This window comes from Tamandua tetradactyla, chromosome 5, assembly GCF_023851605.1.
Source record: "Tamandua tetradactyla isolate mTamTet1 chromosome 5, mTamTet1.pri, whole genome shotgun sequence".
In the NCBI taxonomy this organism is placed as follows: domain Eukaryota; kingdom Metazoa; phylum Chordata; class Mammalia; order Pilosa; family Myrmecophagidae; genus Tamandua; species Tamandua tetradactyla.
Window position 1 is genome coordinate 108,021,031 of NC_135331.1, and position 19,655 is coordinate 108,040,685.

At 34.7% G+C, this 19,655-nt stretch overlaps 1 protein-coding gene and 1 long non-coding RNA gene across 4 annotated transcripts in view; one reads left to right on the plus strand and one right to left on the minus strand.

The window, feature by feature from the left end:
- Positions 1-18,002, plus strand: part of LOC143684768 (uncharacterized) — a 40,424-nt gene extending 22,422 nt beyond the window's left edge. For all 3 annotated transcript variants that reach the window (XR_013176154.1, XR_013176153.1, XR_013176155.1), the window contains 2 exons: positions 9,727-9,772; positions 17,732-18,002. This is a non-coding gene — a long non-coding RNA (uncharacterized LOC143684768). The remainder of the gene's footprint in view (positions 1-9,726; positions 9,773-17,731) is intronic.
- On the minus strand, positions 14,030-15,708 carry PGK2 (phosphoglycerate kinase 2). The gene has a single exon (XM_077162046.1). The coding sequence runs from the start codon at positions 15,559-15,561 to the stop codon at positions 14,308-14,310; it is 1,254 nt and encodes a 417-aa protein (XP_077018161.1). The 5' UTR covers positions 15,562-15,708; the 3' UTR covers positions 14,030-14,307.
- Positions 18,003-19,655: the final 1,653 nt, after the last annotated feature.

Below are 19,655 nucleotides of genomic sequence, written 5' to 3' on the forward strand. Positions count from 1 at the left end.
TTAGAAAGAGACTTAGAAAGCAAAGAGGTAGATTTTTGTCATCATTGACTGTTAATTTAGGAAAAGATTTGAAAGAATGATAATACTCAAACAGGGTGTGAAAAACCAGCCATACTCATACAATATCATGCTCATACAAATGGTATGCTAGAACATTCAGCAGGTACTTACAAAATTTACAAAATTAAGAAGGTATAATGAAGTCCTTCAAAACCAATTCTGTCATAACTCAGTTTGCAGGGATTTACTCTAAGAACATAATCGTAAGAGTATACACTGATATATTTATGAGAAGGCTTATTCACAGACTTCCAGTTGACCAAGGTAGTAGCATAAAAATGCTCCGGGTTGCCAGTTTTCCAGAGAATCTCTGAAGAACTAGCAAAAACTGTTACAACCATCTTCATCAAAATCTAGGAAACACTAAGACAATTGCAAAACTAGGTGAGTGCTGAGTCAAGAAAATTCAACTTTAAAAATAGTAGGAGAAGCTTGAGGCTCTCTTGCTGCCCCTCCACATCCATTTCCCTACTATGGTGTTGAGCCAGCCTCTGCTCACATTGTGGGTCCCTGAATGTGTTCTGAGGGAACAGAATAACCCCTTTGTGCATATTAAGGTGCTTGTATGTCAATGCCAGTCTATTGAGTGGCAGCCTAAAGACTGAACCAGGAAATTCATCTCTGGCACATCCTCTCAGAATGTCACCTGCAGGCAGAAGCAGTTTGCAGACAGTTAAAGCAGTATAAGGAGCAAAAGAGTCAAAGCAGTCTGGGTCGGATTATCCCTGACATTTGGATTTCCTAAGACTACAGCAAGTGCAAGCCCAGGAAAAGACTCGGGCTCAAAGCAGACTGAGGCGACCCAGCACTTTACTTCTTCCTCAGGCTGATCTTCTTGATGGGAGGATTAAAGTCTGAAAGACAACACCAGCTAATGAAAAGTCAGTTTGCAGACTGGGAAGGGTCTTTTTTGCATTGGTTTATGCACTTTTTTTAGTTCATGGCTCTTAAGAAAATCTCTGTCATGTCACTAGCTGGATACAAACTTAAGGGAGATACTCGGGGAATAAATCCAAGGATTAACCCATTAAAATATTTAAATGTACACTGCGACAAAAATTTACAAGACATGAAAACAGGAAATGATGGTCCCTCTAAAGGAAGAAGATGAAAATTCAGAAACCATAAATAAAGAACACCAAACTTTGGATATGCTGGACAAAGACTTTAAAATAATGATAGTCAACGTACTCAAGGACATAAAGGGAAATATGAAGAAAAAGCTAAAGGATTTCAGGGAAGTGTGAATGAAAAATGTGATAATCTCAATAACTGATATTTTTAAAAGGAACCAGAAAGAATTACTGGAGTTAAAGCACACAGTACTTGCAATGAAAAATTCCTTAGGGATTTCAAGAGCGCATTGGAGGTGTCAGAAGAAAGAAACAATGAACTCAAAGACAAGGCAATTTAAATGATTCAGGCTGAAGAACAGAAAAAAAGAATGAAAAGAGTGAAGAGATCCCAAGAGGCCTATGGGATACAATCAAGCTTAGCAATATACACACTATGGAAGTACCAGAAGTAAAAAAAAAAAAAAAAAGGAAGAGGCAGAAAGAGTACTCAAAGGAATAAAACCACTTCAATTTAATGAAAGACATAGACATACACATTCAATAACCCCAATGAATCACACACAGGAAAAATTCGAAGGGAACCATGTGCAGACACTACTACTTAAATTGTTGAATATCAAAACAAAGAGTTGTGAAAACTACAAGAGAAAAGCAATGTGGAATGTACAAGAGACCTGATGAGATTAGTTGATTTCTCATCAGAAATCATGGGGATAAGAAGGCAATAGGATGAAATATTTAAGTTCTGAAAAAAAACAATTGATAACCATTAATTTTACAACCAGTGAGACTGTCTTTCAAATATTAAGGCAGATTAACATCCCCAGAAACACAAAAGTAAAGGGAGTTCATCACCACTAGACTTGCTCTCCACACAAAGCTAAAGAGAGTCCACCAGATTGAAATAGCTAAATAAATAAAGAACTCCTGCAAGGTAATCTTATGGATCATTATAAATGCCAGTACTAAGGAATTCTGCTTTTTTATTTTTGTATATAACTCCACTTATTTTACTTCTTACAGGTTATAAAAATCCAAATGTATAACAATAATGATAAATCTATGGGATAGGACATAAAATTTATAATTATATAATTTGTAACAAGTACAACAAAAGGTGAAGGGAAGAGAGGGGTATAGGAACAGTGATAGTGTATGCTATTGAAGTTAAATTGCTATCAAATCAAAATGATTGTTATAGATTTAGGATGTTAAATTTAAGCCTGATTGTAACCACGAGGAAAATATCAGAAAAAACATATACAGAAGAAAATTATAAAGGGCTCAAAAGTGTACCCAACAAAAATTAAATAAATATGAAAGTAAGTACTGACAGAAGAACTGAGGGATAGAGAAGGTATAAGACTTACAAATACCAAATACAAAATGATAGAAGTTATTCCTTTAATAGTTACTTTAAATATAAGTGGATTAAAATCTCCAATCAAAAGACAGAAATTGACAAAATGGATAAAAATGCATGAATTGACTATCTGCTCTTTACAAGAGACCTACCTTAAATTCAAAGACACAAGCTAATTGAAAGTGAAAGGTGGGAAAAGATTGACCATGCGAGTAGTAACCACAAGAGACCCGAAGCTGATATTCTAATATCAGATAAAATAGACTTCAACTAAAAAACTGTTAGGAGGGATAAGGAAAGCTACTACATCTGGATAATTCAACAAGAAGACATAACTATAGATATATGTGCACCTAATGATAGAACCCCAAAATACATAAAGCAAAAGAGTCAGCTCTACATTAATAGTAGGAGACTTGCATGTGCCACTTTCAATAATGGATAGAATATCAAGACAGAAGATCAATAAGGAAATATAAGAATTGAATACTGTTATAAACCAATTAGACCTATCAGACATGCATTTCACCCAACAGCCGCAGAATACACATTCTTCTCTAGTGCACATGGTTCAAGCTCCAGGATAGACCATATAGTAACTGAACTAAATATCAATTCTCAATAAATTAAAAAATATGTAAATTATGCAATGTGTCTTCTCCAACCACAATGGAATGAATCTGGAAATCAGTAACACAGGGAGAACTGGAAAACTCACAAATACATTGAAATTAAGCAATACACTTAGAAACAGGCAAAGGACCAATGAAGAAACCATAAGGGTAACTGGGAAATATCTTGAGGGGAATGAAAATAAAAATACAAAATACCAAAACTTATGGTATTCAACAAAGGCAGGTCTGAGAGGAAAATTTATAATTCAAAATGCTTACATTAGAAAAGATGAAAGATTTCATACCAGAGACCTAAATTCACAACTGGAGGATCTAGAAAATGAAGAGCAGACTAATCCCAAAGAGTGCAGAAAGAAGGAATTAGAAAAGATTAGAGTGGAGATAAATGAAATAGAGAATAAAAAAACAATATGGAGAATCAACAAGACCAGAAGTTGGTTCATTGTAAACATCAATCAAATTGACAAGCCATAGCTAGACTGTCAAAGAAAGAGAGGACACAAACAACTAGTCAGAAATGAAAGGGAGGCACACTTTTGACACCAGAGAAATAAAATGGGTTATAAGAAGATACTATGAATAACTTTACACCAACAAATTAAATAACCTATATTAAATGGATAAGTCCCTACGAACACACAAACTATGTACAATGACTCAAAAAGAAATATAAGATCTCAACAGAGGAATAATAATGAATAGATTAAATCAGTTATCAAAAACCTCCTGAAAAAGTAAAACTCACAACCAGATGACTTCACTGATGAATTTTGCCAAATATCCCTCCAAAATTAAACCAAATCCTGCGCAAACTCTTCCAAAAATTGAAGAGGAAGGGATACTTCCTAACTCATTCTGTGAGGCCAACATCATCCTCATACCAAATCCAGATAAAGATACCACAAGTAGAGAGAATTATAGAACAATATCCTTTCTGAATATAGATCTGCAACAAAACTAGAAAACCAAATCCAACACATCTTGAAAGAATTATACACCATGATCAAATGGGATTTATGCCTGGCATGCAAGGGTGGTTGAACACAAGAAAATCAATTAATGTAATATACCACATTAAAAGGAAGAATGAGAAAAACAACATAGTTATCTCAAATGATGCAGAAATGTCATCTGAGAAAATCCAGCACTTCTTGATAAAGACACTTAGAAAAGTAGGAAGAGAAGAAACATTCCTCAAGATAATAAAGGCCTTTATGAAAAATTCACAGCTAGCATGGTATTCAATGGTGAGATTGAAACTTTTTGCTCTAAGATCAGGAAAAAGATGAGAATGCCACTGCCACCACTGTTATTCAATATTGTAATGGGATATCTAGCCAGAGCATGTAGGCAAGTAAAAGAAATGAGAAGCATCCAAATTGGAAAGGAAGAGGTAAAACTTTCCCTGTGTGCAGATGATGTGATTCTACATATAGGAAATTCTGAAAATTCCACAGCAAAGCTACTAGAGCCAATAAACAAATTTGCAAAGTGGCAGGGTACAAAAACAACATGCAAAAATCAGTCATATATACTAGTAATGACGAATCAGAAGAGGAAATCAAGAAAAAAATTCTACTTGCAATAACTAAAAGAATCAAATACCTAGAATAAATTTAACCAAGGTGTAAAGGATTTTTACATGAAAAACTAAAGGATAATACTAAAAGTAATCAAAGAAGACCTATGTTTTAGTTTCCTAACTGTGCAAACAAATACCATGAAATGGGTCAGGTTAAACAATGGGAGCTTATTCATTCATATTTTGAGGCTGGGAAAAAGTCCAAATCATGGGGTTATCAAGGTGATGCTTCTTTCCTGAAGACCAGCATTCTGGGGCTGGCTGTCAGTAATCCTTGGCCCCTCTGTCAAATGGCAAGGCATATGGCCTCATCTCCTGATCACTCCCTTCTCTTCCAAGTTCCCTTAATGTCCAGACTCTTGCTTCCTGTGTGTCTGAACTTCACTCTACTTATAACGGACTCTAGTAAGTGTATTAAGAAACAACCTGATTGAGGTGGGGCTTAACTGAAGTAACCTCATCAAAAATTTCTAGTTACAATGTGCCCACACCCACAGGAACGGATTACATTTAAGAACATGTTTTTCAGGGGTACATAAAGCATCAAACCACTATAACCTATATAAATACAAGAACATTTTATGTCATTGATTGGAAAATGAGATATTGTTATGCTGTCAGTTCTACTGAAAGCAATGTACAGATTCAATGCTATCCCAATAAAAATTCCAACAACCCATTTTGCAGAAATGGAAAAGCCAATCATCAATTTATTTGGAAGAATAAAGAGCCCCAAATATCTAAAACCATCTTGAAAAAGAAAAACAAAGTTGGAGAACTCGTACATCCCAATTTAAAACTTATTAGAAAGCTACAGTAATAAAAACAGCATGGTTCTGGTGCAAGGTCAGACATATAGACCAATGGAAATTAAATACAGTGTTCACAAATAAACCCTCACAACTATGGCCAGTTGATTTCTAGCAAGACTACCAAATCCACTCAATGGTGAAATACTAGTCTTTAACAAATGGTGCTAGGAAAACTGGATATCTACATGCAAAAGAATGAAGGTGGGCCTCTTTTTCACATCATATACAGAAATTAATTTAAAGTGGATCAACGATAAATATACGAACCAAAATTATGGATTATGGAATCCCTAGGATTAAAAATGGAGAATCATCTTCAGAGCTTTGTGTTAGGCAATGTTTTCCACTTCACATATAATGTAACATTGTACAATACTATATTTTCATTCCCCTCTCACATCTTTTATGTTTTTTGCTGTCATACATTTCTACTCTACATTTTAGCATATTTACCTCCACTTTATTGCTACATATGTTATGCACACCATATTGTTTTCAGTTTTACTTTAAACACTCAATTCTCTTTTAAAGAAATACAAATGTGAAAAGTTCTTATATTTACTCACCCATACGTTTGCGACCCTTCATTTCTCTGTCTGGACACAAGTGTCCTGGTGTTGGTTTTTATTCTGTGTAGATGATTTATTTTATCATTTTTTTTTAAATTGTAGTTCCCTGGGCAATAAATTCTCTCTAATTTTGCTAGCTTGAGTTGTCCTTATTTTGCCTTTATTTTTGAAGGATATTCACACTAGATACAGAATTCTAATTTGACTTTGTTTTTCTATCCCTATAAATAATATGTATTTTTTTCTCTGGCTCTTTTCAAAAGTTTTCTTGGTATTTTTTTTTTTAACATTTTTATTGCAGTATACCTTAATGTGGCTTTGTTCTACTTGAGGTTTTCTGAGGTTTATAGAGTTATGGATTTATATTTTTCATAAAAGTCAGATATATTTTGGTCACTTTTTCATAAATTATATTTTCTTCTAGGTCCATTCCCTTCATTTTTCCTTTCCCAAAAGGAAGTTAAACCATTTGACATTTTACACAAGCCACTGAAACTCTCTTAATTTTTCCATCTTTCTTTCTCTCTTTGCTTCAGATTGGACAGTTTGGTTTGCCTTTACTGTAGGGCTAGTTTAGTTGCATTACTAAGATGTGACCATTCTGAGGTATCTTTTGAGTGCTCAAAGTCTTCACGCTTCTCCACTATTGCTGGGCAGAATTCCTATGTCTACCAGTCTTGTATAAGCACTGGGAATTTTTCAATTTACAGCTCCCTGTTCTTTGTCTGGCCTTGTGGAATTTAACTCTACACATTCATAGATTTTTATTTTGCATCAGAGTCAAGGAGACCACATAAAGATCTCTAGAGTCCTCATCCCTACTCTTCAGTGTTTGTCCCTGAAAATTCCAGCTGTTTCGGCTTCCTCAAATTTTAATTTCTGTCTTCTCTATTCAGCAAGACTACCGTGATTTGACTGGGTTCCCCTCCCTCCCCTGAGGTCAGGAAGATAACCATGCAGAAAAACAGACCCTTCTTCCTGTGTAAAAATCCTGCACTGTTTTCTTGCTCAGTGTATGAAAACAACTATTTTGTATACTTTGCCCAGTGTTTTAGTTGAATAGTAGGAAGAAAAGCCTGGCATGACTTATTCCCAACATTGCAGAAGTGGAAGATTCTATAAGCCTTTATAGTGATCAAAAATTTTCTCTATCATTGACTATTGATATTAAAACTCCTAGGAGGTAGAGCCTAAGATCTTTTAATTCACATTAGATGTGTATCTCATAGTACAAAATGTATATATTCATGCTTAGAGCACTTAATAAGCTTTCTACATCCATTTGTTTAAAAAGTTGCAAGTCTTGATTCACTTTACCTGCAGTAAAGACACATCTGGCTTTTACAAACTATACAGGCTTTAAAATGTCATCTCTTCCACTAAACACTAGGCAAATGCAATATTAGATGTTTTTATGAAATAAAACAGATTTTCCGAAACTTTATTCATCTAGGCACAGCATTCCCAAGAAAGAACATATAATGAAGAATCCTGGCACACAGATAAGTGATCATATTAAAATGGCTGGTAGAGAAATAGTGATTAAATATTAAATTATAGAGTACTAATAACCTGGGTTTTGGATGTGCAAATATGATAGATTATACTACAAGGGCACTGGCTGAATATACTCAGTCAGTGATGGGAAAACTCCTTCTATGTTTCATCAATGGAGAAAACTTTTGAACCATACATTGGTGCTCCAGTTAAATGGATTTCAGAAATAGTGACTGAAATTGACTTTTAGACTCTTGGCTGAAGAAGCTTTTACTGGAAATTGGAAGTTTGAAACCAACTCTTCTATAACACAAGCGAAAGAAACCACAATCATAAAAATTCTTGGACCCAGATGACCGGTCTAAATATTTGAGGAAACACACAAAAAGGATGAAATAGATTTAAGAATCCTTGGAATATAAATTGGCTGGAACTTTATGCTTCCAGGAAAATGTCCTGTGTCTATTACGAGTGGTGTTGGTGGAGATCATTGAAGAGTCCTTTAATTCTAGCCATGAATTCTTCTTGAGGAACAAATTCCAAGGAGAGTTCCTAGCCAGCAAGATAGAAGGGCAATCTATACCGAGGATAGAACAGAAACTACAAGGTCATTTGAGACATCGCCTTTATTTGTGTAACACATGAAACACAACATAGAAGTTAAGGGCATGGTTTTTGCCTGGGTTCAAAGCCTAACTCTTGCCCTCATTAGCTATATTCCTTCAACAAGTTACTTTATGTCCAGTGTCTGAATGACCTCTTCTGAAAAATGAGGCTAGTAATAATACATCCCTTATAGGATTGTTGTATGCTGGTTTTGTAAGGTACTTAAAATAGTGTATACAACATTTTCATATTAATTTAGTGAAAATATGCAAGCAGCTATTTTCTACTAAGGACAACTGACTCACAGCATGAAAATTTGACAGTTAATCCTCAGAACAAAATAAAAACAGTACATGGAGGTGAGGACTGTATAATTGCAAATTGAATGATATTTACGAGAATTTTGGGATAATAGGCACCCTTGAATTCAGGGGAAGAAATCAATGATTATAGAAATTATAAGATATATAGGCTTTTTATTTTTGTTTCACCCCCAAAATATCCACCTGAAAAAAAAAAACATGATTTTTAGTTTTACTATTGAAAAATAAAGAGTTCGGATTATAATGCATGCTATATAATAGATTTACTATTAGTGGTTTTTAGAAATTCTTATTAACAAACACACAAAGTAAGATGTGGAGATTACTGCTTTGGAACAGAAAAGATTCTATGGAAAGATGATGATTCAACTTCTATGCCAGTCTCCTGTCCTGTCTTGTTTTAGGGGAGAGGTTTTATCTGTCCTCAAATCAATTACTTAGTGATCTAGTACCCAAAAGTATTACCACTAGAGAGAATAATGCCTGTGATAATGAAATAGAGATTTATGACAATATTTTTCCATGACCTTTGAATAGATTAGTTTGGTTGTGATTATCAAAAAGCAGTGAATGGTGCACAGAACAGGTGAAAACTTGAGGAGTGAAAAATGAAAGGTCAAAAGTTAGTAAAGTCACTCAAGTGCAACAACTCAAATAAAATAAACAAGATAGAAAGAAAGCAAAATAAATGAAAATATCTTGCAAATTAGCTTTTTCTACTTCATGATTTGCCCTACAGGCTGCTCAGAATATGATTTGAGGATTTACATTTGTTTCATTCATCCATTTATTTCTTCACATCTATTTCCCAAGAGTGATGTTTAAATACTGTCTACTCCTTAGTTGCATGAAATGCAAACGGAGTCTGCTTCATTTCTGCAGACTGATTTCTGCTGCAATTTTTTTATGTATAATATAATATAGGAGAAAAATTTTGACATATGTTATGTCTGTAACCCCTGGGTGATATCCTTCTGCTAGATATACCTCAGACAACTGTTCTTTTTATCCCAAGTGTCTAGTTATGTTTCAGAATAGCTTTAGTAGGATTCTTACCCAATGACACACAGAATTTATTTTTTTTTTTAGGATTTTTTTTTTGTATGATGTATGGTGGGGATCACATTTCATTCTTTTTCCATGTGAGTATTCCCACTGTTGCAGCACCATTTGTTGAATTTTTTATTTGCTTGTTTGTTTTAGGGAAGTGCATGGGCTGGGAGTCGAACCCAGGTCTCCAACATGGTGGGTAAGAATCACACTTAATTTTTTATCAGATGTAATTTTAGTGTAAAATCCATAGTTTATCAATCAACTCTAAAAATGACTGTTTTAAAAAGGAGCCTGTAAATATAAATAAAAATAAAAACAAAGCCCTAGTAATGTGCAAAGAGAATCAATAGACAGTATAAAAAAGGAAATAAAGTACAAATGACTAAAGCACACATATAAAAATAATTAACCTCACTTTTAGGGAGCAAATATATACTAGCTTTCTCAGTGCTTCACCCATTGCATGGAAAAATACACTTGCCAAATCAACAATATATTTTAGGCATTGCTAGGTGTGAACATGTATTGATACAATAGATCATTTTGCCTTTTCATCACTTTTATCATCCTTGAGTACAGACTAATGCATCACAATCCAAACACATTGCTATTTTTTCATATGTATTACAGACCTCTAGTGATATTATTTTGATTTTTAGATGACTATTGCAATCCTTTTTCCCAGACAATCTCTTTCTTCTGGTGTCCGCTCCTCTGGTTTTTGCTGACTTCTAGCTTCTACTTCCTTGCCCCACTTCCTTTGATTATAAGAACTTTAGACATTTTTGATGAAGGCACTTCTTATGCAATTTGGTCACACCTTAATTAATAATAATATCATCAAATGTCATAATTATAAATGGGTCCACACCCACAGGACTGGGGCTTGGAATTTGAATGTATATACTTGTGGGGGACATGATTCAATACTCAACATTACCATATGTAGATAAGTGACACTAAGCTGGCAACTTTCCATTTAATTCCACTTTTCCTTAATTTAATCGGTTTTCAAAGTCATAAAGTGAACCATGATATGAGCTGTGGATTTGTGTATTTATTTACTGAGATGGAAAAGAGTCTCCATGTGTTTTAAAATTAGTCAGATATACTTTAATCTTTACATGTTCTATATATACAAACTATTTATTACATATATTACAAAAAATAATTTATTTATGTGTCTCTAATTTAATGAGAATTTGTCTTTTACATTAGTTTTAACTAGATCAGTGAAATAAAACTTTATAACTAACCACAGCAGTAAACTATAAGTTAAAATAAAAGTTTTGAACAACAGGTTTATACATGCTCTTAAACAAGCATCGTAATTGCAAGGTTGTAATTCACAGTACTTGGAATTATTAAAGCAAAACTTTCAATATTAAAGGAAAGCTATTTTCCCTTTATCTTAGTAGAGAGTCTTACAAACTTGGCTTAATGATGGCAGGGCAAGAAATAATTTTAGAATTAACTTAAAATTTAATTAATTGATATGTTAACATTTGCCTTCTCTGTCAAAAAAACCTAATTACTACCCTAGTGTTTTCAATTCCTACTGAAATAAAATGTGACCTCTGTTTTTAATCATGGAAAAATATATTTGGATTTATAGCAATTTATTTCCAAATGAGAAAGCCAATATAGTCCATGGCATCAGAGAAAATGTCTGTGTGACTCTTGGGATTCTGACTCAACTTGAAGGTAAAAAAGCTAGCCTGGCAGTACAGAAATAGAAAGATTCTAAAACTAAGTTACACGTTGTACTGATAGGAACTAGCTGCTAGATGAAATAATCCTATCCATGAAATTTTCAATGGACAGGGCTTGTTTGAAGAAGAAATGATTTTAGCAGACTTCAAAATCTAGTTATTTAATTTTCCTAATAGTGATGGAACCCCTAATGTAAAATGTATAGGAATATGTTAAGAAATTTAGAAAAAAAAAAAAAAAAAGAAGAAAAACCAAGTAAAAAGCAAGAGACTCTAGTCTGGTGAAAATACAATTTCTCTATCCATATTAGAAGAGAAAGAAGAGCAAATTTTAAAAACAAGCTAACATATTCACAACTCATCTAGGCCTTAAAAAGGCTGTTACTCGGTTTATAAAAAAAAGTATTACTATGAAACTTTGAAAAATAAAAGATATTGGGACCTTGATTCTGGCCAAAATGGAAAAACAGGGACTCTACAAAACCTCTCACCTGAAAAACCAGAGAAAATATAGGAAACAATTTTCAGTTGTTTTACAATGGGCAACATTGTACTATAATCCCTAAGAGACAGAAGACTAGGCAAGTCTAGAATTGCTCCAGTACTGCCTGGACAGACTTTCTAGGCCACAGCACAGGGAAAGGAACCCCAAGTGGAGCTGTGCTATGTTCTTGATTGAGGCAATACCAATTGAAACATTCATATATATATATGTATAGATATATAAATTTATATGTCCTTCCGATTTGTCATTTTAAAAATATTGCACTTCTTACTAGATATACCCCACTTTTCTAGGTTTATCACTAACACACAATGATTTAGGGAAAGCAAATTTACTATAATCCCTAGGAGACTTCTTATAATTCAGATTTGAAATACTTGAAACAAGCAAAGTTAATGGAGCCCTGGTAAAGCCATGAAACATAGCATGTACTTTGTTTTGTAATTTATTTCATTACAACTTTATTGATTAATGTTGGTTAGAATAAGCTAATTCATTACAGGTCTTTTTAGTAAAAATCCACAGAAAATAAATGGCCAGAAATGTGCAAACATGTGAGTTAAATAACTTAAATTGGAATCTTAAGCAAAGCAAGCAAATGAACCCCACACTTCTAGTTTGAACGAAGAAGCCAAAGCAATGCACCATCTTGTAACATCCTATTTTATTTTTTTAAATTTGATTTTAATAGAAAACTAAGTATTTTATACATTCAATTATATGTAACTAAAAATTTCAGTTCAACTGTACAAAATATATATCTGTGTATGTGTGTCACAAAAACAAAATCCTTTTTTTATTCTGGGTTCTTTTTTTCCCAATCTTCTAATTCAAGTCATCAATTCATTTCTTTAAGGTGTCAGCCTGTGGAAACCATTAATTTTTCCCCCAGTAATTATTTTCACATAATTCTTTTTAGTAATAGAATCTATTATTTTTTACTTTGGGTCAAGGTATACAACTAGAGAGAATATACTTCCCAAACCTCTCTTGCAAAATAGAACTGATCACCCAATTTAACAGCTAATAAAATGTTAAAATTTTTTTGAATCTTTTGGGTCATGTCTTTAAAAGGAAGTGGATTTCCTTGCACTAATGGTCTCTTCTTGTTGGCTATCAAGTGGTTAAAAACTTAAGACAGTTCAGAAACAGATATGGAATCCGCTTATTGAGAGTCAAAGATTTGCCTTACCAGTTTGGTTACCTGGATGACCTCATAAAGAAGAGTCCAACTATTTGTCCTGGACTTTTATGCAAGAGAGAAATATACTTAAATCTTGATTGAACTACTCATGTTTTAGTTTTTTTTTTTTTTATGCTGATGTTTCAAATGTATTAAAATTATATTTTAAGCTCAATTCTCCAAGATGTTGAATACATAGAACTGATCTGGAAGTATGGGACATAGGCCCTTACAGCTAGGAAAGGTCGTTCTGCATTTTTGTTGACAGCTTTACCTGTTCTAGCTTCTTGCCTGCAGAAATAAAATATTCTCTAATAAGTATTTTTGCTTCTTTAATATCACTTCTCATTCTCATATTCTATTTTCTAATATCAAAGGGGTTTTATATGTCCATTTTCCCACAACTAAACTAGTTATAAATGTATTTTTACATCCAAAACCCGGTTTTAGGATTTATTAGTTATATTATCTATTTGCTTAATGTCTGCTTTGAAAATGTGGGCTTGTGCGTCTAACAGACAAAGGTGTGTGTGTTTATATACATACACACACCCACACACACGCACATAATTCTTACTTGGTTTTCTTTCCTTTTGTAACTGCTAGGGTTTAATAAGGACTTTTATTTCTTATTTAGTAAGAAATTTTCTCTTAGTAGAGCTTTAATACCCATTAGTTCTTTTTTTCTGGGTGCATGGTCCGAGAATTGAACCCAGTCTCCCGCATGGAAGGTGAGCATTCTACCACTGAACCACCTGTGCACCCAATTATATATATATATATTATTATTTAGCATGGGCAGACTCTGGGAATTGAACCCAGGTCTCTGGCATGGCAGGCAAAAATTTTTTCACTGAGCCAATGTTGCACTGCCCCTACCTTAGTTCTTACATGTAATTATTTTTCTCAGTTTATTTGGGCCCCTTTATTAATAGTTTGTCAACTTCTACCTCCTCCCATTCTCAATAAGTTGGGTTTTGCCTTGTTCAATGTTTCAAGTAGTTAACTATAACAAAGCTACACTAAAATAAAAAGGAGAGAGAGATTCAGCTATTCACTTCACATTCTTTTAATGGGCAAAGGATACAGCCTCCCTACGGAGCACAATGGTGAAGTCCAAATGAGATCTTGAGGATAGTAGCAAATGCATGACACATTAAGATGAGTTGAATTACTGTACTGCTGTTTAAGGGTTCCTGGTGACCTGTCCCTTGGTAATGCCCTGGATCTTGATGTACGGGTGGATTTTAACAAAAGTCAAGTTGAAATATAAAAACACTAAGCTGACTTACAGTCTGTACAGAGGAACCAGGAGGAAGGAGCACTGTCAACTACAGGTCACTGAGGGCATCGACTCCAGGAAGGGCTTTACCTTCTAGAAGCTCTAAACTGGCACCTCCTCCAGTGCTCACATGGCTGACTTTATCCTCAGTGTTCCATTTGGCACAGCAGGTAGCAGTGTCTCCACCACCTATTATGGTGATGCAACCCTTGGAAGTGGCTTTCACAACTTCATCCATGAGGGCTTTGGTTCCCTGAGCAAAGGCATCCCATTCAAATACCCCAACAGGTCCATTCCACACAATTAACTTGGCTTGGGACACCACCTCAGCAAACTTCTTGTTGGTCTCAGAACCACAGTCCAAACCCATCCAGCCAGCTGGTATGCCAGAAGACACAGTAGCTTGACCAACATTGGCATTCTCTTCAAACTTGTCAGCAGTGACAAAATCTATAGGAAAGGTGATGTTCACATTATTCTTCTTGGCTTTGGACATGATGTCATTGACAATCTTGGCCCCCTCTTCATCAAACAGGGAAGCGCCAATTTCCATGTTGTTGAGTACCTTAAGGAAAGTGTAAGCCATTCCACCACCAATAATCATCTCATTGACCTTGTCCAGCATATTTTTGATGAGTTGGATCTTGTCTGCCACTTTGGCTCCACCAAGTATAGCCAGGAAGGGCCTCACTGGGTCTTCCAAAGCTTTGGCAAAGTAGTCTAGTTCCTTCTTCATCAGGAATCCAGATGCTTTCTGGGGCAAATTCACTCCCACCATGGAACTATGGGCCCGATGAGCAGTGCCAAAAGCATCATTGACATAGACATCTCCTAGCTTGGACAATGATGTTCGGAAGGCTTCTATGTTAGCTGGCTCAGCCTGAAGCTTCTTTCCAGAAGGATCTTGGCCCTTTCCTTCTTCCTCCACATGAAAGCGCAGATTCTCCAGGAGGATGACTGAACCAGCAGCTGGGTTGGCACAAGCTTTCTCCACTTCTGAGCCCACACAATCCTTCAGGAACAGAACATCCTTGCCCAGCAGGGATTTGAGCTCAGCAGCAACAGGCTCAAGGGAGTATTTATCAGGCATGGGAACACCATCGGGGCGGCCTAGGTGGCTCATAAGAACTACTGATGTGGCTCCGTTATCCAGGCAGTACTTGATGCTGGGGATGGAAGCTTTGATTCTCTGGTTGTTTGTAATCTGATTTTTCTTCATGGGAACATTGTAGTCTACTCTCATGATGACTCTCTTTCCTTTAACATCCAATTTGTCCAAAGTCAACTTCGTAGAAAGAGACATCTTGACAATACAAGGGCGTAGCTGACACTTGGATCACAATGCTGAAGAATCACTTTAATGTAGTTTCAATGTTACTGGGAGGCTGTGATGGTGGTGATTTCTAACGTCTTTCCTCCTGCCCCGCCCTTTCCCTTCTGGCTCTCGAGCTCCTGCAATGCTCATGGCTATGATTGGATGGGGTTAGAGGAAACCTCGCTCTGCTATTGGTCAGTGTTGCTGTTCATCTGGGTTTGGAGCACCTGCCAATTAGGTTCAAACTGCCCCGGGGCAGCCTGAGAAAACGAGCTTCACTGGTTTGGAGCCTAAGTGGGGAGGTGAAGAAACCAATAGGCCCTTTTCCAGCAGAGAAATATGTGAAGCTTTATTAATATGGTTTTCTAGATATTCGGCACTTTCATTTTTGATTTCCTGTTTATCTTTCTGAGAATTGATTATGAGAGAATGTGTTATACCCATATCCACCACATGGATTTTTAAAAATTTTTGTCTATTTTTCATTTTGTTTTTTTTCTTTTGTGGCAAAAGAATGTGAAATATACATGTTGATCCCTTTTTGCAAGAAAATTAATTGAGGTTATTGTTGAGGTAATATTTTGTAACTATTCCAAAGTTGACTTGAAAGGAAGAAAGTGTAACTTTTAAAATTCAGGGTATAGAAATGAATATATATGTATCTTTTAGATTCACTATTGTTTTTCTGTTTTGTTTTGTTTTGTTTTGTTTTGTATGGGCAGGCACCAGGAATCGAACCCAGGTTTCCGGCATGGCAGGCAAGAACTCCGCCTATTGAGACAGCGTGGCCCACCCCACATTCACTATAGTTTTAAATTCTTCAATAGGCCTAATTGGTTTTGATTCTTTCACCTGTCAAGGCCCCTGAGACTGTTAGTATAAATAAAAGAAGAATAGTTAGGATAAAGTCCTGAGAGACAAAACAACAAGCACTTAAGTAAAGGGAAACTGATTCCAATTTGAAAATGCTGTGTAGTGAAAGATGGGGAAAAAATTGACGTGTCTGATAAATTATGCTGCACGTGTTTGGTAGAATAACCATGCAAATAATGCAAATATTAAGGTGCAGTTGTAAGTAATGATCAAAAATGGTCTCTAGAATGTACTATAATGCCAATAAAACTGTGAAGCATAGATGTTTGGGATTAACTTTATAAATGATGAATTTACAAATCAATGGAGATAGAATAAAATATGATATATGTATTTTGCCCCCTCTTTGTCTCTAGAAGAAATCATAGGACAGGATTTGCAGTTAGTTTGGGGGCAGAGAAATTGAGGGTGAGGAGACAGATTTTCACCTCTCAGTCTGAAGATTCTTGTGTTGCTTACATTTTCCAAGCCTAAAATTATTTTATCAATTTATTTTTAATTTTAAAAGGAACTATTTGGTCAATGAGATTCTAAGCTCACTTTCCAATTTCCTCTGCATAAATTGATGTCTTAAAAGTACCAAGTTTACAAGAGTTGTTTTGTTGTTTTGTTTTTTTTTCTCCATTAGAGTTTCTGTGTAAGGGAGATTAATAGCATTTGACCCACTTGAGGACCAGAACCATTACTACTTTGTTCTCTAATTTCCATCTAGCACACATTCTGGAACCTAGCAGCCATTCACTTTGTCTTCCTCACTTATTGAACAAACTGAGGAAAGCGGTCATCTGGAATTAAAAAAAAAAAACAAAAACCTCCATATACAGGAAATTTAAGAATACATTAAAACTTTTTAAGGGTCTTTCATGCAGAGCTAGTTTTCAGGAATCATTTTACAGCTCTTAACCTGCTAAAGCTCTTCTTAAAGCAAGACTATCTACAAGTAGTCCTGAGGTCTAAACTTCCTGCAGGTTCTCTTCTCCCACATCACATTTGACAATTGCTCTTAATTTTGAAACAAACAAACAAACAAATCCCACATTATCTTGAACCCATGTCAAATCTTATTATTTGAGGTGTAAAAACCTCTGTAGTGCCAAATAGAGAATTTTAAATAATGTGCCTATGAAACCTTGTTTATTCAGGGCAGTTTAATGAGCTGCTGTTTTCCCTGTCTTGATTGATAGTTCCTTTAAGAGTTTAGACTGGTGTTGGTCTTTGACTTGAGATATATTGTGGGCAAAAAGGGAATGATGCCATGTTGTAATTACTTTTCTTCTATTTCTAGACTACTGTGAAGGAATACTTGTCAGTGTCTGCTGGAGAATCCTGTAAGAGCACAACGAAGAAAATATCAGTAAAAAGCACTGAAAATAATGGTGACATTTATTTTAGGCTCAAAGTCGTAATAAGACTCCTTACCTTTTCTTTCCCCTTGCTTTGTTTCACTACCTATATAACAGAAATTAAGCTGAAAAGATTTTTTGTTTTTATGAGGATAAGTATTAAAATATCAGTTTGAATTGAAACTGAGAGGTTGTATTTTTTGAAAAATTAAAGTATGGTTGATTGGTTTGGTAATGAAAAATGGCTTCCTTGATTAGTTTATATGGCAAAATCCATGAATTGAATGAGATAAATATGTAGCATGGAGATTTTGACACAAATATATTAGAAGCATGAACAATGTCATTTGTCCGAAAATATTCTTTTTTGTCATGGTAAACGGAATTAATGTATTTTGACTTTTCTAAATCTTTTTAATATCTTGATTAAACAAACTACCAATCAATGAAAGAATAAGAATTATAACATTTGCTGTCTCCAGTAAAATTGATTTTATAAAATATTTTAGAATTCATTTATTTATAGATATCTTGTTTTTACTACCTAAAATATTTCCCTTTTTAATGTTTATGTTGTTTTGATCAACTATATATTAAAATAATTATTTTAAAATGCAATCTAGGGCAGTGCAACAGTGGCTCAGCAGGCAGAGTTCTTGCCTGCCATGCCAGAGACCTGCATTCGATTTGCATGGTGCCTGCCCATGCAAAAACAGCAACAACAAAAAAAACAACCTCAGTCTAGAAAAACTGCTAACAGATCTTCATGGTCATAGGAAATAGGGCCACCGTGGCCCACCCAAGAAATAGCAAGTATTTTAAAATTTCACTTTATATGAATTTTTTTTTGCATCAGAGAATTGTGATATGATGATAAACAAAAGACTTTTAAGTATACAATTTTATTATATTTAAAAAATTAGGTAGTAAAAGTGAAATACACATACCACTTCATTTATAAAAGGACGTTGACTAATATCTGTTAAAGAACAGCTAGATTTGGTGTGTGTGATTGAATAGATGTTGGGAGGTATTAAAAAACATGATATTTAGATAGCATTTTAAAATATGATGACCTGTTGTATCAAACAATGTAAATATTTACAGTTAAGTGGTAATTCATACCTATGATTTATTTCAAGTCTGGATATCATGTTAGTAATAAGTGAGTACATAGTTAAAAAAATTATTTCAAGTGTTGTGTGAGCAAACTAGTTGGAGGAGAACAGTCCTTGGCAGTATTAATTTAATACTTTTATTATGAAATATAACATATACAAAAAAAACAATCAATTTCAGAGTAAATTTTAACAAGTAGTTATAGAACTGATTTCAAAATTTGGTATGGATTACAGTTCCATAATTTCTCATTTTTCCTTCTAACTGCTCCAAGACACTGGAGACTAAAAAGAAATATCAATATAATGACTCAGTAGTCCTAACTCATTTGTGAAATCCTAACTTCTTTGATCCTTCTCCAATCTTTGGGCTATTGGACTATGCCCATTCTAACTTTTTTCATGTTGACAAGGGATGTTGATAATATGGATAGAAGGAGGGAACTTGTTGATGTTCTTGAAGAAACTGGCATCACTGGGCTTCAGGACTTATCTGATCTAGGAACCCACTGAAGGTTTTAGAGCTCTGAAAAGTGAACTTAGTGCGTACAACTTTTGTAGGATCTCAGAGCCCTGGGTGTTCTTTAAGGTTAACAGAAATGATGTTGATTGGGGTTTGGCAAACTGTGGCAAATAGCAATATGTAGTTGAAGCTTGCAAAAGAGTAGCCTCCAGAATAGCTTCTCGACTCTGCTTGAACTCTCTTAGCCACTAATACCATATTTCTTTTCCCCTGTTGGCCAGGAAG

Coding starts and splice junctions, on each gene's coding strand:
- PGK2 (XM_077162046.1), bottom strand. CDS start 15,561: ATGTCTCTTTCTACGAAGTTGACTTTGGACAAATTGGATGTTAAAGGA.